Genomic DNA, 23,983 nt, shown 5'->3' with positions numbered 1-23,983 from the left:
CTGAGGTAGATTATTTTATTTCTATTTGTTTTAAAACCAAACCAATGAGTTTGATTTGTTAGAACTAGGAAATGTTAAAATCAGGATTATAACCTCTGTAAGACCTGAATAGAAATGGTTCTCTTTTGGTAGCAGTTTTTCAGTTTCTCTAGATTATTCCATGGATACTTGGTCTGCTGTGCCTGGTGTTATCCGCAGTCTTTGAACAACACAACAAAAGAAAGTGTCACCTGTTTTTTTTGTTTTTGTTTTTGTTTTTTTTTTATAATTTTTTAAAATTTTTTTCGATTATTTCAATTTATTCACTTTGTATCCCTAGCCCCCTCCTTCACTCCCCCCATTCCCACACTCCTTCCCTCTTTTCCTCCCATGCCCCTCCCTCCGTCTACTGATAGGGGAGGTCCTCCTCCCCTTCTATCTGACCCTAGCCTATCAGGCCTCATCAGGACTGGCTGAAATGTCTTCCTCTGTGGTCTGGCAAGGCTACACTTCCCCCAGGGGGAGGTGATCAAAGACCCAGCCACTGAGTTCATGTCAGAGACAGTCCCTGCTCCCCTTACTAGGAAACCCACTTGGAGGCTGAGCTTCCATGTCACCTAGGTGTTCTATAAAAATAATGAGCACTTTAGTTAGGCCATGAAAGGACTCTGGAGTTTTGTTTTATAATCAGTTAATAATTCTCTCTTTAGTATTCCATAGCTGATTAAAATATTTTTTCTTTCAACAGGAAGGTGCTTTAAAGAATAGACAAGAGTTGTGTGTACAACCACCTTCTCACAGTTTCTGCACAGACCTTCTTAATGAGATAGGAGCTGTTGGTTGGGATAAGTATGTCTATTTAAAAATACGTCTTAAAAATGCCTATTTTAGACATTGCAGCTTAATGTGTTTCTAGTTGTTGCAGCTAAGCTTTGTAGCTCTTTTTGGTTGGTGTAGAATATCTGATGTTTTGTTTTGATGTAGAGTGTGTGATCCTGGTCATTGCTGTTAGAAATAGACAGGAGCATTGTGAAATGTTAACCTGAAAAGCCACATGTGATTTGAAAGAATGGAATTTTATGCACATAAAGATTTATCTAAACAGGAATTTTCATTAGGCACCTCTTCCTCCTCAGTTAGTGAGGTACAGAGCTGTTGAAAAAAATACAGCATCAACACCTGGCTTCCACATGCATGTGCACACACATGTACATATGCCTACACACCACACACACATAGTTTAGTACTAATAAATATGAATTAAAATAGAAATCACCAGGGTTTTTTGCTATGTTTGTGATTGTGGACATAGCTTTATTTGGCTGTTATTCAGCTTTACTTTCCTAAATTTAAATGTCTTCATGTATTTTTAAATGTTTTTTTACTTTTCAGCAGTAAATCTTCATAAATAGGGTTTGGAAAAATCATCTTGCTTTCTCTGAAGAAAATAATGTATAAAGAAATTTAGAACAAAGAAACTGAAAGGAAGGTGAATATGGTGGCACATGCCTTTAACCCCAGCACTGGGAAGCCAGAAGCAGCTGGATTTCTGGGAGTTCTAGTACAGCCAGGGCTATGCAGAAAGACCCCCTGTTTCAAAACACAAGAGAGATAGAGAGGCAGAGAGAGAGAGAAACAGAGACAGAGAGAAGAAGGAGGAAGAAAGACATTTTTAAACATTGCATTATTATTAAGTATATATATATTTCTTTTTTTAATTTTAATTTTTATTAATTACAATTTATTCACTTTGTTCCCCTCCTGTAGCCCCCTCCCTCTCCTCTTCCAATCCCACCCTTCTTCCCCTTCTCCACTCATGTCCCTTCCCCAGTCCACTGATAGGAGAGGTCTTCCTCCCCTTCCTTCTGATCCTAGTCTATCAATTCTTCCTCTGTGGCCTGGTAAGGCTACTCTCCCCTCAGAGGGAGGTGATCAAAGATCAGGCCAATCAGTTCATGTCAGAGGCAGTCCCTGTTCCCATTACTATCGAACTCACTTGGACGCTGAGCTGCCATGGGCTATATCTGTGCAGGGGTTCTAGGTTATCTCCAAGCGTGGTCCTTGGTTGGAGTATCAGTCTCAGAAAAGACCCCTGTACACAGATTTTTTTTTCTTGTTTGTTTGCTTTCAACATTGGATTTGAGTGGAGTAGAAGTCTTTTGGTGTGCCTCTGTAGAGATGGGTCGGCCATCATTTCAGACATGTATTTATTTAGACTTCTTACATTTTTTTATTACTGTTTCTTCATTGTCTTCTTGGCTAATAGTATATAGATCTGTACTCACAAGCCTTGAAATTTAAACGTTGGTCTCTTGCCAAAAATTAAAACTTCACATCCAACTATTAAAATTTTACTGAAAGCCTGATTCCAAGTAATAGTGTTTCAGCATAGCTAGGCTGTTGAAGTGTATATAATAGAATTATGTTTTCCAAATTGGATTTTAGAACGGAGAACCATCATTGTGGAGTCATCGATTTGCATTAAGGGATGTTAAATGCAGCCACCTCATGAGATGCAGGAAATTAGGTTGGGTGTCTTCCATTTTATGATACAGTATTTTTGAGAAATAATGAACGATAGTTTTTCTTTCCATATGTTAAAAGTTATGTTTCTCTGGAACATCTGCCCTTTTACTTAATCAATAACATGAATTATTAATTGATTGGTTAAACTTCCTTTGCAATGGCTAGGCAAAGCTTAGTGTCAGATGTTTGGTCCACTTTAGAGTCATTTTGGTAATTTATATTTCTGTACACTAGTAATACTTTGGCTTTTGTTTTCTTGCTATTTTTCTGTTTTCAATTTTTTTCTTAACTATCACAAATTCTTTATGAGTGTTATTAAAAGTAAGTATGTTGAAGAGTGTATCATCTCTTGCAGCCATTCAATTTTACATTCACATTGAATTGTAGTCGTGAAAACTGACACGTCTTTGGACAGATCCAGTTGTTCTTTTTCTTGAGTTTTTCTAGTACTTTATATTATTGACTAACTTTTCCTCTTAAAGCTCCTTCTTAAAACATCATTGATGTAAAATTTTCTATTTTCTTTTGTTTTAATTCATTGTGGTTTAACAGGGTTTCACTCTCTTTCTCTCTTCCCTCCCCTTTTTTTGTTTTAAATCCTTTGGTCCCTTGCACCTCTTCTCTCAGAGAAAGACTTTCCTTCCTACCTATTGTGTGTAGTTTGGCTTAAGATATTTTGCGTTTCTATTAACTTTCATGAAAAGGCTTGGCAATAATGTTTTGACTTCAGCATTCCAAACCACCCACCTGCTCGCCCTGAAGACACTTAGCAAACATTTTAACCAGATACTTCTCTATCGACACTTCAGTTCTCGAAGGCCCCTCAGGTATGTGGGCTAGAGTACATCTCGACTGTTTCCATGTATTTATTTCTAGTTGCTTGTCCTGAGTTATGATAGAAAGTTCTCTGATGATTAATTCTACTTAATTTTGAGTAACCCTTATCTCTAATTTTTCTTATCTGTTCTTTTAGGGTAGTTTATTGTTTTTGCTACCCACAGTTAGCAAATATTTTCAATACTTTGTGTGCCTGATATTTAGCACATTGATACACATTCCTGTAGGGATTTCTTGAGTTGACATTCTCACTTTCACACACTGCTTTTGTAACTGAAATTACCATTTGGAAATTTCTCAAAATTCCGTGTTTCATGAAATCAGTACGAAGGCTACAAATAATGCACCTCTGCTCATTTACTCAAGTATCTATAGGTAACCCTAAACTAACCGCGACCTAGAAGCCAGGGTTAAATTGGAAATAAGTGAAGTTATAATTCTGCTCATTTCTGTTTCTTCCTCATAGACTCCACACGTCCTAGCCCCTGTGGTCACATACTCCTGGAAGTGTCCCTTCTTCCCTCAGTGCAACGCTAGGTTACCTCATTTCCTTGGAACCTTTGTTGTCTCTGCTTGATTCGTGAAAACCAAGGAAAGGCCTTATGCTGGGTCTGCTGCATGTTCCTCGACGACTTGAACTCAGTCATTGGCTGCTCTTCTCTTTGTTCTCCTTTTCCCTTCCTCTTCTTTCTCATCATTTTCTTCTCCTTAAAACATTTGTTTCTATTCACTGAAGTTACAGATACTTTTCAGAAGAAACTAGAAAGTGGCTTAATTTGGTGCTAGCTCAGGTAATGCCCCTTGATCACTATCCCTGGAGTCTTAGGTGTGGTGTTTGCCGTTGCTTCCATAGGCTGCAGCGCTGTGTCTAATAATCTTTTGTTGCATGTTGGAAAAGCAAACAGGGTAAGTTCAGGATAGTACTTCCCTATTCCTCAGAAGATTTCCTTTGCTAGACAGATAAAATGGGAAGATAGGTGAGATTGTATTTAGAGGAGCTAGTCTCCATGAATTGGTTGGCTTGTTTGCTACTCTCCATTTTGTCTTTGAAGCAACAGCCAATTTTTTACTGGCATTGCTTTCTCCATTGGTGGATCTTAACCTCTCAGTTCTTCTACCTACAAGACCAGTTTTCATTTCAATTAAAATGTCCCCCCCCCTTTTTTTTTTGCAAGAATTCATCCATTTTTTGTTGCACTGCTTTTAAGCATCATATTTCATGGGATCTCATTGAGCTCCTGGTGTATTCATTTATATTTCCTTTCATCCCAGCTCTGAATTATAAATAATCTCTTACTTTTATGAACTTTCTGGATATTCTTTGTCTTTTAGTAGCTTTCTCCTGATATTTTTACCCCATTTGCTCAAGGGTTTATCAGAGGAAAAGCTGACAGACTATTAGACTAAGTTCTCTGGATTTGCCTTTTTCTGCATTCTGACTCTTTAAGTCTGTATCTCTAATTGTCAGTAGATTAAATTGCCAAATATGCTGGTAAAGATTTTTGTTTTTTTGTGTGTTTGTTTTTGTGTTTGTTATTATTGTTTCTTTGAGCACTTAGTAGCGCTCTTTATCTGTTAAAGCTGGTACCAAATTCAGTAAAAAGCTAGCCAGACTTACAGTAGCTCTTGGATGCTCATGCATACATGCTGCATTTTCACATTCATAGGAACAAAAAACTACACATTTGCTACCTGAAAAGCTTATTGACTGGCAAGCTAAATCCCAAATGAAAAGGTATGAGTCTTACACTAAGATGAAACTGAAGCACGTTGCATCTGTGAGGACTTGGCACAGTTCTTAGAGGAGAGATGGGTGTTACAAGAGGAAAGGTGAGATCTGGAGACTGAGGAGACGGGGCGGCACATGCAAGTGGTCAGGCGCTCCCAGGAAGGGCTGGTGCTGTGAGGCCAGGCTGCGGAGTCTCCACTGCAGGGTCAGAGACCGCGGGTGAGAAGGACCAGCCGAATATTTGAGGGCAAGGGGTTAATTTGATTTCAAAGGAAGATAAATATTGACACAGAAGACAGCACGGATTGATGTTGTGAAGAAAAATGAAGTGACAAGAGTGGTCAGGGAGGGAGTTTTGAGTAGTCGGGAGTGATGCAGTCTGTAAGGATGGAGCTGTCACAGTTTTGACAGCTCCAGTCCTTATCGCCTAGATCCAGTCCATGCATCCTATTTGCTTGGTGTTTCATCTCTTGTAAGCTGCCCATGGGCCTAGGTTAGTTGACTGTTGGTCTTCTTATGGTGTTCTTACCCCCTCTGGGTCCTTCTGAAAGTACACGCCTACGGTCTGTCCTTTGGTGTGGGCTGCCTGTGGGTGTTAGTAAATGTATCTAAGTGGTTGAAGGAAAAGTGCAGTATTTCAGGAGATACAGAGCACAGTAGGTTTAATATATTTTAAATCCCATTCATGTTCACTTGGTTCAATATGTAGCTGTTGGCTCTTGACTCACATTAACAATTATAGATTTCGTCACTCTTTAAATTTTCTTTTTTTCCTTTGTCCTTTCCAGGGTTTGTCCTCCCTCCCTTCCTTCCTTCCTTCCTTCCTTCCTTCCTTCCTTCCTTCCTTCCTTCCTTCCTTCCTTCCTTCCTAACATTTTTTTTTCATTTTGGTTTTTCAAAACAGGGTTTCTTCGTGTAGCCTTGGCTATCCTGCTTTCCTGGAACTTAATCTGTAGACCAGGCTGGCCTTGAACTCACAGATCCACCTGCCTCTATCTCCCAAGTACTGCGATTAAAAGACGTGCCACTACTGCCCAGCTCATTTCTTTCTTTTAAATTGCAGGTGTTAAGTAGAGTTATATCTGTTTCTGTAGCTATCATTATTTAAGTTTTGTCTTGCTCGATTCTAAATGTACAATTAGTAAACAATTTAGTCTTTATGGTTACATAAAACCTTTTCACTGAAAAGAGCAGAACATTAGTAAGTTTTCTACATGTGTTATTGTTTATAATTTAGTTTAAAACTGATATTCCATTTTGATTTTCTGGGTTAAAAAGAAATACCCATATTTTTTTGTCCATGTACAATCACACCCTATTTTACAGATTTCTTCTTTTGCTAACTGTCACCATCGAGGATCCTGCCCCATTCATCCATTTTCAGCCAATGCTTTTAATGCTGGATCTTGATAAAAGTTGTTATGCTTTTGCTTTAATCAGCGCTAACTCTTGTTATTTTTAAAATTGGAGTTTCATATATTAGAAATTCCTTTATTTTTAAATAATATTGTTGCTTATAAATAAAGGGAAAACACATAAATGCATATGTTTCTTGGTTTTGGATCTAAAGTAATTTTCCATCAGGTGCACATGTATCTAAACCTATGAAAAAGGTAATGGAGATAGGTATTTATATTTTTTGGATGCGGGAAGTTTAATAGGTTTTTAAAGTTTAATAGATTTTTAAAGTATCAGTGGAAAAAAAACCAAATATGTGTTCTACCATGACTTTACTTCATTTGTTCTCTAAGACCCTGGACTTTTTACTGTTTAGGAAGAACTTCTCTTCTTCATAGTTTGGTTTTACTTCATAGTTCACTGTTGAAAACACATCCGCTCTTCAGATTCCTGTCTGTTTTTCATTAGTGTTCCCAGCTTTGTTGTCCAATGTTTTCTTTCATCCAACCACATTTTCTTTGTCCCTGGTCAGTAACCAAGTGGTTATAGTGATGATAAATAAGTCAGCTGGGTTAGGAAGCCAATGTTTCTTCTGAGTGCTGGTGGTTCTTACCATCACTGTGGGTGATGAGTTGCACAATGCTTTCAGTCCACTTTTGATCTTTACAAGGGAATAGCATTGTAATAATGTCAAGAACCGTCCACATACCTGCTGTACTGGTAAACACGCTGCTAACTTCGAGCCACTCTGGCAGTAGCTTATGCTACTCAAGGGACTATATTTTTACAGAATGATGTATTTCAAAGGATATTGGTTTTCATTGTAGAGAATTCATGCATTTAGAGCAATTCAAAGCCAAAACAATTGAGTTTGAGCTGTGTGTTTAAAATATTAGTCATCTTGAATACATGCCTAGGTTAAGTGTCAGAAGCTATATTTTGTGCAAGAAGGAAATTTATTGCTAAGAGACTAGTCCATACCTGTGCTCAGACAGCATTTTTCATAGGATTAATTTGAGTATGTGAACTAATATCAGCCAGATTGTTGTGCAGTAGCATTACTGATAACAAAGGAGAAGTTCATTGAGGAGAAAAACAAATAAAGGAAGCATAAAAATCTCATACTGTATGAAACTACAGAAATGGATCAAAGAATCTGACAGGAAGTTTAATGTGTACATAAGTAGAAGCTGACAGAAACATGCTGTGTGTGCCAAAGGTTCCAGTGATGGAAAAGCGAAACATAGTGCTCACTGACCACAGCATGAGCCTTGACACACATTGTAAATAATCCAGAGATCTATGGCTGCATTAAGCACTGGCTGGTGTATTAACTGCAGTAAATCTATAGCAGGAGGAAAAGCTGGCATGCAGAAATTCCTGATTAATTTTCTCCATGCAGTAGTAAGAATGGTACCATCTCCCCCACCTCATAGCCCACCTCTGTGTGATCATTTTTTATTCTCTTATACTCACCAGACTTGTGTGTGTGGATACTTCCTTCAGTACCATCAAGTTGAAAGCAGACGATGCTTCTGGTAGAAAGCACCTAATCACTGTCAAGCTGAAGGCAAAGGTACGTGTCTCGTTATTGTGGTCAGGAAAGACTGCAAGAAACCAACTCTGAGTGCTTTCACTGTTTAGAAGTGCTGGTTATTTTAAAGTGACGTGGGTGATTCTAAAAATTGATTTTAGGAAGCTGCAAGGAATTCATTTATTTAGTTTCTAAAAGCCTAGATACAATTTCCTGTCACTAATTTACTCCAAATTTCGTAAAAATGTAGTCCGTGTAGTCAGGAAATATTACAGAGTCAGCAGCCTCCAAGCCCTGTGATGTCATTGCTGTAATATCCCATGTAGACCAGAGAGTGACGCTTTAGTGGTCCTAAGTACAGGTCTTCTGGGAGAGTCTTTTGCTTTGCTTTTGGCTGAGTTGTTTTCATTGGTTTCATCTCTTTCCTCACCCGACTCCACTACCACACACAGATACACACAGACACACACACACGCACACACACCCTCTTCACACTCTCCCTTTGTCTCTCTCAGCATTGCACATGCACACGCACACAGTTATTTATTTTGGCTCAAGTTTTGGGTGTATATATTCAGAATTTAGAAAGGTTGTGTCTGTTTATAAGGTTGTGTATGCTAGTGATCTATAAACACTCATAAGTCATTTATATTTTCATTTCATCTTTAATTTTTAGTTCTAGATCGGGAAATTTAAGAAACAAATAAGAAAGCCCACGGTATTAATCATTCTCTTAGTAATGACTGGGGAAACACTGAAATTTAAAGGGGAAAAAAAAAAAAAAAAGAAATTTAAAGGGAACCAGGACATCCAGATTTTTATTGTTTCTAGTAGTCATCAATCACTTCTATTTCAGAAGATTGTAGTGATGAAAAGATCAATTTTGTTTGTCCTTTAAAAAATGTATCTGGCATTTAAGGCTTTCAAAAGAGAAAATAAACAAACATATAAAGCTATATTGGGTGGCACAGAAAAGTAGCTATCTCTCAGTCACTACAGGAAACAACTTCAGAAGTGACTCATTTCTCCTATTCACGCAGAATATTGAGGCATAATTTTAAGGCATATCAGAAAATTAGTTGGATATGAGTCTAATTTGTAAAGTGAGTTAGAGGTTTATCTCATTAAATTTTATTTCTTTTAAAGTTTTTAAAGGTATTTTAAAAAGAGAAGAATCAGTTTTTAGCCTTAGAGAGTGTCGCACTTGGCCAGCAGCAAGGGCTGTGTCTCTCCACTCACGTCACTTGTTCTAAGGTATACTGAGGAGAACTGTGCTGGCCCAGGGAAGGCCAGACCTCAGGCTGTAGGTGATCTGTCTCAGGGCTGGTGTCCACACCGCCTTTAAGCCTATTTAGAAGATGGTAATTTTAAGTATTAAGGGGTTCGCTATAACAAAAGATTTTTTTATCTATTGACTTCGTTAGTTGGTGATATTGCAAATGCTATGTGGACATTGGTATGTTCTATTATGTCTGCTGCTTTTTAAGAAAATAGCTTTGTAATGTAGACCAGATACTTCTCTAAAAATGTTCTCCTGTTTCTGCTGTACATTTATAGTTCCACAACACTTACGACCAATAGACACTAGTAGAGAAAAGACAAAGCTTTATTGAAGATGGGAGGAGTGAGGAGTTATTTGTATTTGACAAAGACACGGGGATCTTGGTGTTATGTTACTGGGATTTATTAGGCTTGTCCACTTAATTTAGATTTATAGGTAGACCAAGTTTGTCTTAATTGTGTGCTCTCACTCTCCCCTCTTTCCCCTTCTTCCCCACTTAGTATTTGGGCCTAGGAATATCAGTTAAGAAACATTAATTGCTAAAGCTTTATGGTAAAATTGTAGAATATAATATCCTATTCCAAGCTATGATTTTTTTAAATCAAATCTTAAATTGGGTTTTTTGTACTTAAGTCTTTGTTTCTGGACTTGACAAACATTAAAGAAGTATGTTTTTGTTTTGTTTTTATTCTTGAACACATACTCTCACAATTCTACGACCCTCTTCACAGTCTCTAAACCACAATGAACACAATCCTGATTTGGGCTAGACAATTCCTGTTAAGAATCGATAAATCCGGTAATGAACAAATAAGCAAATAAATGAAGTCCTGTGTAATAATCACAACTCATAGCACATATTAGAGGCTGAGCATGTGGGCTGCTGTGGTTTGTGCATGTTCACTGGGGGACAGCCTCCCTGCTCTGTCAGTGCTGACTAGGACTTGGTTAAAGTGTGTTGAGGTGTAAGAGACTATGGTATCAGAAAACTATTGCAACAAATATATGTATGTAACGGTATGTAATTCCTTGAAAGTTTATCATCTGGGTTGCTTCAAAAGAGGTTTATAGAACTCTTACACTGAGCTATGTCTGTGCTTGAGGTCATGCAGGGCCATAGAGGCTTTATGTAGAACAGCAAGCCTTCCATTGTATTCTTTCACTACCCACACTGATGACTCTGAGTTAGAACTGAGACTGGCCATTGGTAGATTCCTAGGTGAACAGTGACCCAAAGTCAATCAGAATTTCTATTTCTGACCCAGAGAGGTTTTGAGGGCACATACTTATTATTTTTGAACCTTTTAAATATCTATCATCTACCTGTCAGTTAATCCATCTGTCTGTCTACCTACCTACTTACCTACCTACCTACCTATCAGTCTCCTCTCATGTGTATATGTGTGTATGTGTGTTATACATGCTGAAGGACAACTTTTGAAAGTCCGTCTCTCTTCCACCACGTGGATTCTCTAGATTTACCTCACGATGTCAGGCTTGGTGGCAAGCCACTTTCCCTGCTAAGCCATCTGTCCACTCTGTATATTTTTTAAGGAATCCTGATAATTTACAGCAAATGGATCTTTATAGCACTTCAAGTTCTGTCGCTTTCCCATGTGGAGGGCAGACAAATTAAACAACTCATCTAGGACAGTGACGTTAGATAACATGCTGGAGCTAGATAGCAGAGGGTGAGGCTGCTTGGGGAGGGCTGCAGGAAGGACTCACATGACTCAGAAAGAGAAACTTAGATATGTTTTCCCCATGCTTATAGCCCCTACTCTGAAGAGCAACCTGGAATATTTTGAGTTATTTGAATATACTCCATTTTCCTTAACCTTATCTTATTTTTTATTGTTTTAGAATTAAGCATTAGAATATTTTTCTGGGGCTTACTATTAATTTTGCTACCAGCTTTATGTTGCTAGATAGAATTAGTGTGCATTGATGATTTCATTTTAGCCACACTTGTCTTGATAGCAAAATGGTAATTCTTTGGAACACACTGGCTTCAAATATAGTAATTAAAAAAGTTAAAGCTCCATCTCCTCTTCCTCTCTCTCCTCCTTCCATTCCTGTGACTTTTACCCAATAAAGTAATGAAAAATAAGAGACTGAAAGAGTAAAGGTTGGAACTTAAAATAGCCTGTCATAGGAAACTTTTAGAAACTCATTTTCTTTTAAGGAATTTCTCTTAAGGAATTTTTAATGGCAAGTAATGAATATTTTTAATTATAAATGACTTTGAAGATTCTAGATTGTATTTTAATTGATCTTGAGATATAATTTTCTAATAAGAAATTTAATTTTAAAAAAGCTTTTGCATCTTTGTTAACTTAAAAACCTGATTTGTTCTTATGACTATCATTTCTTTTTATATAACCAAGTAATTAATTTTCTAATAGTTTTACCAATCTTAAATTTTTTTTTTGTTGCTTAAAACTGTAAGTTTTATTTTTCCTAATGAAGCAGAAAGCTTTTTTCTTCTTATGGGAAGTCACATTTAAATTAACAATTGCACGTGTATGCTTCTTGATTATTTTAGCATACACTGTTTATTCAGTTGATGACTGAAGCTAATTGAGATGAAATTTTTAACCAGAGGAAACAATTGGTTTAATCTTTGTTTAAAGAAGAACTGACATTCAGCTTTTGGTCCCTCCTCAGATCACAAAGCAGCAGTGATACTGACTCAGGTTGTTCCTGGGTACTCAGCACTTTCTGTAACCCCACAGCACTGATTGAACCTTGTATCTTCTAAGCATGGGGTGGCTGTGAGTCAGCTCCCAGTATCATTATAACACCTAACAGTGTGTGTGTGTAGTATATAATAAGTATTACATCAGTATGAATGTTTGTGGTTATACTGCTTTTCCTAATGCATCTAGACACAGGAATGACCTACTTTCATGCTTTGCCACAGCACCCTGTAGAGCCACCAGACTGTGTTGTGGACTTTCCTGTTCCGTTTTCTGTTTCCTGGACCCCACAGGTAAATAACCAAGTTTATTTTAAATAATTAAAAAGTATATTCCTTTTAATTGAATGATTGGTGTAGGCTCTAAAATATTTATTTATTTTTAGGCGTTTATATCTAAATGTTTATATCTAAATATTTATTTATTTTATGCATTTATATGTAAGCCCTCCTGTGATAATGTATGTTTTCCAAAAAATTTTAGTGGTCTTTTTAAAAAATTTTTATTTACAGTTCAATCACTTTGTATCCCAGCTGTAGCCCCCTCCTCCTCCCCTCCGAATCCTACCCTCTCTCTCTCCTCTCCTCTTATACTACTCTCCAAGTCCATGGATAGGGGAGGTCCTCCTCCCCTTTCATCTGATCCTAGCTTATCTGATCTCATCTGAACTGGCTGCATTGTCCTCCTCTGTGGCCTGGCAAGGCTGCTCCCCCATCCAGGGGATGCGGTCAGAGAGCTAGCCACTGAGTTCATGTCAGAGACAGTCCCTGTATTTTTCAAAAATTAATGTCTGTTTTCTATTGTAAATGTACACATGAGCATGCAGACACTTATCTAGATCTCTCTAAGCAAACATGTGGAAACTCTACTGAGGTACTTTTCTCATTCAATTTAAATCTTAAAAAGCTCTTTAGAAAGCAGTGGATATAAGTAGAAAGTATGTGCAACTGTGTATGTTGCTAAAATTGTAAATGTTGATGACATATAACTTTTCTAGAAGGCCTGATGTTTGTACTCTGCCTTCATGTCTATGCTTACTCTACTTAGGCTAATTCAATTTCCTTGTATACTGATAGAGATCACCATCTTTAGAATTGTGCTATAAACTGATGTTATATACTTGAAGGTGATATTAGTATTAAAATATCTTTAAAAATCAAGGGAGGACACTGTTGTGGTTCAAAGAACAATCTCACCATGGCACTGTGGTCCTTTGCACCAGGACAGTTTGGTAGTTGACAGTACCTGAGAGAAGGTATCTCTGTTTATAGATTGGAAAGAGAAAAGGTACTCACCGCGATGCTTTACAAGGGTTCTGAGTAGAAGCTATTTATGTTTTTGTTCTGAAGTTTTAATTTGTTTAAGATTATACGTGAATAGTTATAAATGAGAAGGCATCTCTGTTGTTATTGTATATATATTGTGTGCATGTATTTGTGTGTTGTATGCACATGTGGAGACAGTGTACAACTCTGGAAGTTGGTGCCTTTCTTCATGTGGGTTCTGGGATTGAATGTTGCTTATCAGCTTTGAATGGCAAGCAGTTTGCTCAGGACCATCCAGACTGCCCATACATTAGTTTTAAAATGCTTAAGAGGACTTGGGTTTGTGACAGTTCAGATAATTAATCTGATATACTTATTTTTCTCATTTTCTTTTAAAAACTCTCAGCTCCTCTGTTAGAAACTGTTAAGACACAGCGAGTAAAGGGACACATTGAGAATGGTTTAAATCCCACGTTCCTGTTTACCGGGGGCTCAGAGCCCGGGCCTGTGAGCACGGGGCTGACGCAGTGCTGCCCACAAGAGCTAGAGATTTGACTCTCACATTGCTTTTGTAATAGCGCCAAGCAAACAGGATTAACTACCAGTAACTGGAATGTAATGCTCTTAACAGTCTGTAGAGCACACTGAAAATTCTCATCAAAGTTCTAGAAGAATTGAGTCCTGTTAACACGCAGCTCACACTTGACAAATGCTGTTTCATCCCATGTGCTTCACATGGGCATCTAGCTCCCTCTCGCTCAGAAATTAAATGTTCTTGGAGCTGCTCTGGCCCTATTTCCTTTTCTGGGCCCCATTTCTTCGGTGTGTCTTAAGTTTTCTCTACAGGAGTGTCTTTGCCTTAATTGTAAGTCTGTTATCTATGCATATTCTTATGCCACATTTCCAGTGTAAGGAAGTTTAAATCAGTGTCATTTTGTTGATTTGTCCATTCTCAACCATGTGTGTCAATTTGCGCTTTAAAATGCTGTATATTTAAATGTCGATCAATTAGTTAAATCATTCACTACCATAATGGTAAAGTTACCCACACACAGTTTCTTATCAGCCTGCAACAGAGCACGTCTGTGTACTTCCCATTGCATATGTGTGAGGATTTCTGTATAAATTGGTCCTGTAACTTCTATATGGAACATGCCTCTGAGGTTACTAAATCCTGCCAGCTTGCCTTCCCAAATTGGTTGTCTAAGTCTGTATTTATAGTCAGGCACACATAGTAATTCTTATATCACCATTTTTTTTTTGATCGTAGTCTGCCTTTAATTCTTATCAAGAATTGATAATCATCGCTGTGTTCATAATCTTTGCCAATTTGAAGTATTTTTAAAATGCTATGCATCCATCATATTGTTTTGACACTGATGCTTTACTGGTTACATGGAATATGAACATCTTTTAATGGAGTCTGTTATAACTCTGTATATTGTATAGTTTGGCAAACTTTCAGAGAGTGCTCTTGGATACAGTCTTAATGGTTTTGCTTTTTTCATGTCAAAGAAAGTCTGTATCTTTTATTCATGTTCAAATATTATAGAAAAATCTAAACTTACTTTTACCTAAAAGTAAGTTTTTATATTATATATGTGCATGTACTTTGGAGATATCTTCATTTGTATCAGTCAGGTAATTTCTGTTTTTTAAAAAAATACAATACATGAAATTAAAATTGAAAAATTTCAAACATTTTTGTTTGCATTTAAACATCTGTCTATGTTATAAAGCTTTGGTAATAGAAATATGAACTTTGTGTCTTTCCAACATTAGAACGTTGTCAGTGCTAACTTGTACCTGGAGAAGAAGTGATGTGAAGTGACATTGTGGTCCTTCTTTATGGTCTGGCTGGCCCAGGTCTGCTTCTACATGTTTACGGTGTTTTTTATTCTTCTCTTTTTTGAAAAACAAATTTTTGATTCTTAGGCAGCACAGACGTCACTCCTGTAGCCTAGCAATAAAGATGCATGTACAGCACTGTTTGTCGATTTTACATCACTATTTCACAAGGTCTTTGTCTGCTTCTGTACATTTCTTCCCTGGCTTCAGTGTTCCTGGACTTTAAACTTGGAAGATCTTCATTTTCCTTTCTTTTTGTGACATCGCGGACAAGGCTCTGTGGCATCCATACCAGGAATGGGTGATTTTCCTTATGGTCCCCGTCTGCCTGCTGAGTTGATAATGTTTTGATGTATTTGTCTTTTGCTCTGATGAGAGGTCTGCTGCTGCTGCTCTGACATACTCATTTGGATGAATAATTATAACGTGCACAGTGTCGGGCTGAAGATGGCAGGGTTTTGTGCGGCACGACAGGCCCAGTACCAATGCAGGTGTCTCACAGCGTGATCAGCAGCAGCCAGTGCGCCCTGGCTCCGAGGAGACACTGAGTGTCGGAAGAAATCATCGGCGAGGGCAAGGCTGCTGCTGCTATTGCTGAGTAGCTATGTACACACACAAGTGCTTCTCAGACAGTCTCTGAGCAAGTCAGATGCTTACCTTGTTTACTCAGTAATGGCTCCTTGTAGATTTTAGTATTGTGTGTAAAAACAGTATCTCCCTCCTATCATATGTGCTGTGAAATATGTTACCTTTAAGATTTTACACACAGGCCATATATGTCATTATTGTCAACTGATAGATTAGAATGTGCTAATGTCAGATATTTAGGGGGAAATGACAGTCATTTTGTCCAGGTCACAGACTGTTTTCTGCTTGAAAATGTGTCATTAAGTGCAGATTTGGGGAAGTAGCCTTGCCACAGGCAGTGGGATATTTAGATCTGATCAGCTGCTGTAGGCAATGGCCTGGATATTTCCTACCATGGAGAAATGAAATCCTCCTGGGACAGTGCCATGGAAAAAGAAAAGTGAAACTAGTGATAAAGCTCTGACAGGCGATCCTCTGATGACTGAAGAGTGTAATTAAAGAAAGAGCCCTGTTGCACAGCAGGGAACACAGTCATTTCCTCAAAGCTGCAGACCTGCAGGTGAGCGTCCCCACTTCCGTTTACACTTCACTGTTGCTTTGCTTTGCTTTGTTTTTGTTTTTCTGTTTTTTGAGACAGGCTGGACAGTATAGGCTGGGTTGTCTTGGAGCTCCAGGGCTCCTGAAACTTAAGGCAAGCCTTCTGCCTCAGTATCCTGAGTGTAGTTTGCCAGTGAGTGGTGAGCTGCTATACTTGGCCCTTAAACTGTATAATTTTATGTGTCTCTTGCCTGCCTTTACCTCAGTTCATACATTCTTCAACTTTCCGTCTTCACAAGTTGTTCAAGGAAATAGACTTTGTTAAAGAAACACAACTTTATCAAGGCCCACAGAACACAGCTATGCTCTAAGAAACCCATGGGAGTTCTACGCCATTAGGCTTTATTCCTTTTATCATTCCTTTGTTGATTTGGTCAGAAAACTCACAGAACCAGATTTTTTGCTCCTAAATTAGTTAGTTATACATACTTTTGCTTTATTCGCAGTATTATTTTTGTCATTGTAGCATTACAAATAAAAGGTAAAAGCAAAGAAAAAGCCGTTTTTTTGTTTTGTTTTTTAAATTCTGTAATGTGATAGGAAGAGTACATTGAAGGAGTAAAGGGGTTTGTTGGACGCAGTTGCCTGTGAGCTGCCTTTCTTCTTCTTCATGGTTTTTTTCCCCTAATATTATCTATTTTAAAAATACCAGGCTTTAAATGAAAAAAAAAAAAAATATGGCGGTGGCACGCAAAGAAGCAAAATTAGAAAATTATAGTCACCTTATACATCTTTATGCACAGTGTAGAACTATGCTTTGCCATTTCTAAAATGTCAATAATAAAATGTGCATTTATTCAAATATTCCTCAGGTTCATGGAAATTTTCTTCAAAATAGAGTTGGTGTATGTCCATGAAATAAAGACTGTGTGTTCCCAGCACTCAACCTGATGCCTATCTGTTTTATTAGGTCCTTATAGAGTGCCTTCCCTTCTTCATCCAGGTGTTCTGCATCTTTATTTAATTTGCTCCTTGGTGAAGATTTGTTTTGTTGGTGTAAATACAGTCTGTGCCACTGCATTTTATCATAGTGTGGATAAGCTATTACTTTAATTTTCTATAAAAGTAAAAGTTAACATGAATAGTTTGAATCAGGGTTCAAGATATAGTTTTATTTATGTTTTTCTGTTTTAGATAAAGTAGTGTTTTTCTGCCTTCTTTTCCACATCTTTTTCTCCAGTGTCAACCACTTTAATCTATTTAGTATGTCCTTTTAATATTTGTGTTATTTGGTTTTCCTATCACTGGAATAAATGCCTGAGATAATCAATTTAAAAGGATAGAGATTTGTTTTGGCTTAAGTTTTGAAAACAAGAGTCTGTGCTCCAGTAGGATCCACTACTTTTAAGTGTCTGGTATGTGTGGTTTAGCAAAATGAGAAAAGGAATAAGGGTCCTACCTGTCCTGAGATAATGACTCTTAGAGGCCCCAGACCTCTTACCAGATCCCTCATTAGAATTTCTACTACTGTCCAGCACTACCATTCTAGAAAATATTATTAAAGCCTTAATACGTACACCTTTGGAGGAATATTTGGGATTCAAACTGTGGAAGTGTAATTCGTGATATTATATGTTCATGTGCTATATTACTATTTGTTCAAATTATCTTTAATTTTATACTGTGGAAATCAAGTTGGCTGGGTTTTTGTTTGTTTTAGTCTGCCTGTGTCTCACAAACATATTTTCTAATGTCTTGATATTCAGCAAATAATTCCATTATAAGTTTAGTATTGATATTCAGTGTTTCTCTCGTTAATATGTATACTATGAAAAGATAAGCAACGAGTAGTTCAGTATATTTATTTTTCATTTAACACACTCCCCAAGAGACCTAATGATACACACACACACACACACACACACACACTCATATATGAGTAGATGACTTTGGAGGACAGATAGATCGATACCATTGACTTTTATATTAGGGAAAATTGCTACTGATTTCCAAAATGATCAGTTAGTTTAAGCTTATTAGGAAATTTGGGGTCTGTGCATAAGAGATACTTCTGTGCAATAATAAAAGTCTTCTGTGAATGGAGACAGAGACTTCTGCAACGCGACAGGCTGTTTATCAGATGCCTTTTTGCCACCTTAAGTCACATCTGAAATGATGTACCTGTTCCTGTTAGTAAGCCAGACTTGATTAAAGATCTTCATAGTAACCTTCATAATTTAACCAGAATCTAATAGGCTGGATCAGATCCTGTCTGACCATTGTGTCAGAGACTGCATTTGACAAAAGTTGAGATTATGAACAAAAGTACTTTTGAATTGTTAAGTGTAACACAAATGTAAAAGTTTGTGCAAAGCTCTTAACATAGAGCTCAAAGAAAAGAAGTGTCTGTCATGTCTATGGGCATTGTATATCTATCTAGGGATAGCTCGTATGTTGAGTGACAGTGACCTTAAGGATTCTCAAGGTTTTCAGAATTGGAGGATGTTCCATAATGAGACATAGATGAGTAACAAGAAATGCCTCAATTTCAGCAAGCTGTGTGGATATGAAAAATGACTAAATAAATGATGTACTTGAACATGGACAAAAGATGAGTGTCTTACTTTTTATTGGTTAACATATTGCTGCTTTTAAACTAATATTTAATGTTTAGCATTAATTGATAGCATATTCATACATAGCAGGTGCCTCAAGTAGAAGAAAACTACACCAGATCCCAAGTGGCTTTTTAGTGTTATGATTTCTATTTTAAAATACTGTTGGATAAGAAATTATTTTAGCTAAAATCAGTGAAGCGTATATACAATTTATTAACATCTTCTATCATATTTTGTTTTTGCCAAAGCTCCTTTCTAGTAAGTTCATATGCTGTATCTATTTGTAGTTACATGAATTAATTTTTAGTGGGCATACAAGATAATGATTTTTCATAGTGGTGTCTCTATGCACCATTGTACTTTACCCAGATTTGCCACCACTGTCCCTCCTCTGTTCTCCAATCTTCCCTGTATCCTGGGATGAATTCAGAATGCTTGTGTATTAGTGTGCTTATGCATGAGGGTACTGCATATTCTAAAGCCTTCCTTTGTGGCATCACATTAGCATGTTTGCACCAAATCTGGTGAGCTGGACCTGAGTTCAGTCTCCAGTACTCATGGAGTTAAAGCAGAGAACTGACTCTCACAGGTTGTCCTCTGACCTCCATGGTGCACTGTAGCATTTGCACATACACACTAATTATTACTATTATTTTTTAATGAAAGCACCTTAATACATCCTTTTGAAAAAAAAAACTGTTTGAAGATAAGTCTAGCAGGTTGGAAACAGAATGGTGATTAGTTATGAAATGTGTGAGACACACTAGTACTTTCTGTTAGGAAATGCCTCCTGCACTCGTGTGTGTGATAGAAATTGAATATTAAAAGCCAGAGTAGTTCTGTAGGCAGGTGGAGAGGGAAGCAGAGCTAGAGGAGGGGACACTAGAAGCAACAGAAAATTGTGTATTTTAAATGTTGTCAGTGTACTTAGTGCCTTGTCTCTTGCTGTGTGAGCAAGATTAGCAGCCAGCATGCACAAGTTCTGTTAGTCTTCACTTTAATTTCTTTATTTTATGTTTGATATGCATGAGAAAAAGTTCTACTTAGCTTTTTCTTTATCAGGGCTTTTTCTTTATCAGACACAATAAAACAAAATTAGACTGGTCTGCAGAGGTAGTTCCATTGGTAGTGGTTACTGCACAAGCCGAGGACCTGCTTGAATTTCTAGTACCATGTAAAGTTTAAGCATGGTGGCACTTGTCCATGACAAATCAGACAGATCCTTGGATCCTGTGGATCAGCCATCTAGCTGAATCTGGGAGATCCAAGTTCAGAGGAAGACCTTGTCCAAAAAAAAGGGGAGGGGTAGAAAGTGATAAGAAGAGACCTGGTATTGACCTCCAACTTCCAGATGTCTCTACACACATGTGCATAGACACACACACTACACATATGTCACATAAACAGATAAAGTTAGACTACATTACTGTTATTCTTTTTTTACTAACTGACTCAAACAGGTTTTGCTTTTTGTTGTTTTGTTTTAGTAGTGTGCAACGTGGTTAGTTACACACTATTAAAAGTGCCAACTTACCTTCAACATGATCTTGACCGACTTTCTCAGTGAAATTGCTTCAGCTGCCTGGTCAAACATGAGGTGATTCTGTTTCCTATATCCCAGGTGGCACACAGCTTCTCCACCAGATTGAAACAGGAACAAATACCTGAAATGGTCAGTTGCAGTTGAAATTGTATCAGCAGAGAGAGACAAGTCCTTGGTGGATTCTCTCAATGGGAAACATGGGTTGAATAGATTCAGTCACAGATATAACTACAGATACAGGTGAAGACCTTGTTGGAAATGTAGCTAAAATCAAATGAACTGGATATCCAGATTTATTTAAAGACACCTGATTGGAAATATTGCAGTCAACATTAAAATTAAATTTCTGGAGTTTAATCTCTTCATGTTTTCATATTCTATGTAAGTTTTTTGAGCCTCCCAAAGATAAAAATGGTTATTAGAGGGTTTATCTGCCAGTGTTATAGAGAAATATAAAAAAATCAGAATGAGAAGCAACTGTTGCAAGTACTAGAAAATTATGCTATTAATTTAAGTGTCATCAGAGCACAAAAGCTCACATTCCAGGGTATGTGAACATTGTTAAAACACTGGAAATAATAGTGCTTAAGAGGAAGATGTTATATTCTGAGATCTGCTGAAGTGACTGCCGTTATTGCTTCTCTTCAGGTATTAGAACAGTAACAAAAAGCTTTTAAAGATAAAAAGCCCTGTACTTTGAGACTGGCAGTATTCACACTTTAATGCTTAAGTGCTTTTGTGGTTTAACATGACTTAATAACAGCTATGGGGCAAGAGCCAGTGTCTTCGTTCCCGTGTATATATCTTTCTTCTTCCTCCAATGTACTATGCATTTGATAAGATCTCATTATCTCTGTGAGTGTATATGAGCCAGTTATACTTTTGTCTTTTCTTAGCTGTAAAGACTATTGTTATTTTTGCCTAAGTTTTTAATTGTTAAGGAAAACATTGCAAAAAGTACCGCTTGATCTGTTACTATCCAGAGATCACAGCAAGTGTTTCTGGAACAGGTTTTATTGAGCTGTAATTGACAAAATAAGTGGAACAATTTAAAATGTATAATTGGGTGAGTTTTGACAAACAACCACCCATGAAATCTTTTCCACTCTCAAGAAAGTTAACATATCCACTACCTTCACACCCCTCCTTCCACTTTGTAGTCCCGTCTCTTCCCTCTGTCTTCACCCCTCCTCTTGTTCTTGTCACTGTGGTGTTTTTTGCGTACTCTCCGGTGCCGGGTTTCTTTCCTTCGTGTAAGTGCTTTGAGGAGGTTCGCCATGCCTCCATATAGCTCAGGCATTGTTATTGTGAAGTGTTTATGGACATATCACTTGCTGCCATTACCTTGTCTGCGGATACAACTTTTCAGAAGTTACCTAGGCTGTTAGGTTGGGGAAGTGGCTCCCTAGCTAAAAGTGCTTGCTTTGGAAGGATGAGGACTTGAGTTTAAATTCCCAGAGCCCACATCAAAACTGGACACACAGTGAAAGCATCTGCATCCCAGTGTTTCTGTGGGGAGAAGCTGGCAAGCCAGCTAACCCAGCAAGTACAGCAGCAAAACAAGAATGAGATCTTGTCTCAAACAAGATCCAGGGTGAGGACTGACACCCGGGTTAGCCTCTGATCTACACACTACTGCTCTGGACACATGCTCATTTGCATTTACACATGAATGTGCACATAACCATAAGTACAGTTTAAACCCTTCTTATTTTAATGAAACATAATCACATCATTTCCCTCCTTATCTTTTCCTTCCTCCAAGCCCTCCCCTGTGTGTTCCTTCCAACACCCCTCATTTCAGGGCTAACCACTGTATTGGATAAACAGTTAGGAACTTATCAACAGGGACAACAAAGCTACTGTAAATAGCATGTGTCATTATGTAATGTTTTCATTTCTGTTGAGTGCATATTTCGGAGACAATATTATAGGCATTGTATCTTTAACTTCTTAGGGAATTCTCAACGTATTTTTCAGTGTTGTACTCTTTTACCTTTTTAACAGTGGTGTTTGAAACTTCCTGCTCAGCATCTTTCTTACTGATCCTTGCTATGCTCAGCTACCTTCATTTTAGTTACCTAGGTGGACATTTAATGGTATCCTAAATGCGTTTCATTTTCATTTTCTTAATGACTAATAGTGAGGCATCTGTCTATGAGCTTGACAGCTATGCATCTCTGCTGAAGTACCCGCCCACTTTCTCACATTCTTAATGCAGAGGGAACCATGTCTGTGAGTTGGAAGATTCAGTGTCGTTAAAATGTCAGTTCTCTTCTGATTGACCTATGGATTTCATAAAAGCCCAATAACAAGATTTGTTTATTCCTAGTGACACTTATAATTATTTTAACATCATATCAAAACACAAAAGATATTGATAGGCAAACAACTCTGAAGAACTCGTGTGGAGGAATAACCACAAGTGGTCTAAGGACTTAGAGATCTGCTTTTCTTAAGATAATGTGGTGTCAGAAAGGTGGGCAGTAGGTCAGTAGAGCGCACGGTGCAGAACAGACTCAGACACCTGTGCTCACCAAGACGCACATACTGGGCACGGCACGGAAAGTCTTTGCACCAAATGATGTGGAGACAGTTGGAGGCTTATGTGCCAAAGGCTGAGCTCTGACTCACAAAAGATGAACTCAGAATGGATAATAAGCCTAGTGTAAAGCTCCAACACTTGGGACAAACCCAGAAAGTATTTGAAGCTTTAGGTCAGAAAGATGCTTGATACTTACCCAGTGACAACATTCAGGAGGGAACAAGTTGCTAATTGGACTTTGTCAAAATTAAAAATTTCTTTTCCTTTAGCATGCTATTATGACTATGGAAAGGCAGCATATAGGTTAGGAGAAGTTTTTCACTCATACTAATAATGTGCTTATGTTTACATTATATAAGGAACTCTCAAATCCCAAGTAGACAGTGTTTCTGCCAAGTAGGCAGAGATTCTGTTTTGCATTTTTACTACCATTATGCCTGTCTATAAGCTGATTTTTTTGTGGTGAACAATTTTGGAAACACTTAGTGAAATCTTACAGAAGTGAACTGGTGTCACTTAATGATGTCCTTCCCTCCCTCAGCCATACTCAGCTATGTTGGTTCCTTCAGCTTCACAATGGCATAGTCTCCTTCTCTCCAGGGCTTTCCCAGCACTGAGTCCAGGAGTCTTGTAGGAGACATGGGGGGCTATGTGTGTGGGAGGGACACACCGATATTATGAAATGTAATGCCCCTATGACAGTCAATCAGCAGAGAGTGGAAACAAGGAAATAAAGGCTCCCTGGATGGAAGGGATGGGAGGGCAGTAAGGAGAACTTCCCCCTTGAGCCTATCAGTGTTTTTATTGCCACAGGACCATTTCCAAAGGATGCCCTGGTTTTGTCTAGTCCCTGCTGTATTTCACTGTTTCCAGTGCCCCTTTTCCATTCCTTAAGTCCAGAGCTAACACCTTCCCTCACACAAACCCTTGTCTGAGCCTTTGCTTTCCAGGGCATCTTAGACTTACATAAATAGACATCATTATATGCTATAGATAGTGTCGGTGAAGGCAAGTGTGCGCATACACCGAGGACACTTAAAAAGTCTAGTCATTTG

The 23,983-nt window shown here is 37.9% G+C and overlaps 1 protein-coding gene across 2 annotated transcripts in view; it reads left to right on the top strand.

Annotated features, from left to right (window-relative positions):
* Fancl (FA complementation group L) overlaps positions 1-23,983 on the top strand; it is a 56,349-nt gene that overhangs the window by 14,475 nt on the left and 17,891 nt on the right. For both annotated transcript variants that reach the window (XM_060365135.1, XM_060365136.1), the window contains 3 exons: positions 728-828; positions 7,949-8,045; positions 12,209-12,277. In XM_060365135.1, the coding sequence (XP_060221118.1) occupies positions 728-828; positions 7,949-8,045; positions 12,209-12,277 (267 nt within the window). The remainder of the gene's footprint in view (positions 1-727; positions 829-7,948; positions 8,046-12,208; positions 12,278-23,983) is intronic.

Source organism: Meriones unguiculatus, chromosome 12, assembly GCF_030254825.1.
Source record: "Meriones unguiculatus strain TT.TT164.6M chromosome 12, Bangor_MerUng_6.1, whole genome shotgun sequence".
In the NCBI taxonomy this organism is placed as follows: domain Eukaryota; kingdom Metazoa; phylum Chordata; class Mammalia; order Rodentia; family Muridae; genus Meriones; species Meriones unguiculatus.
Note: the sequence above shows the minus strand (reverse complement) of the source record. Positions and strands in the feature narration are given on the sequence as shown.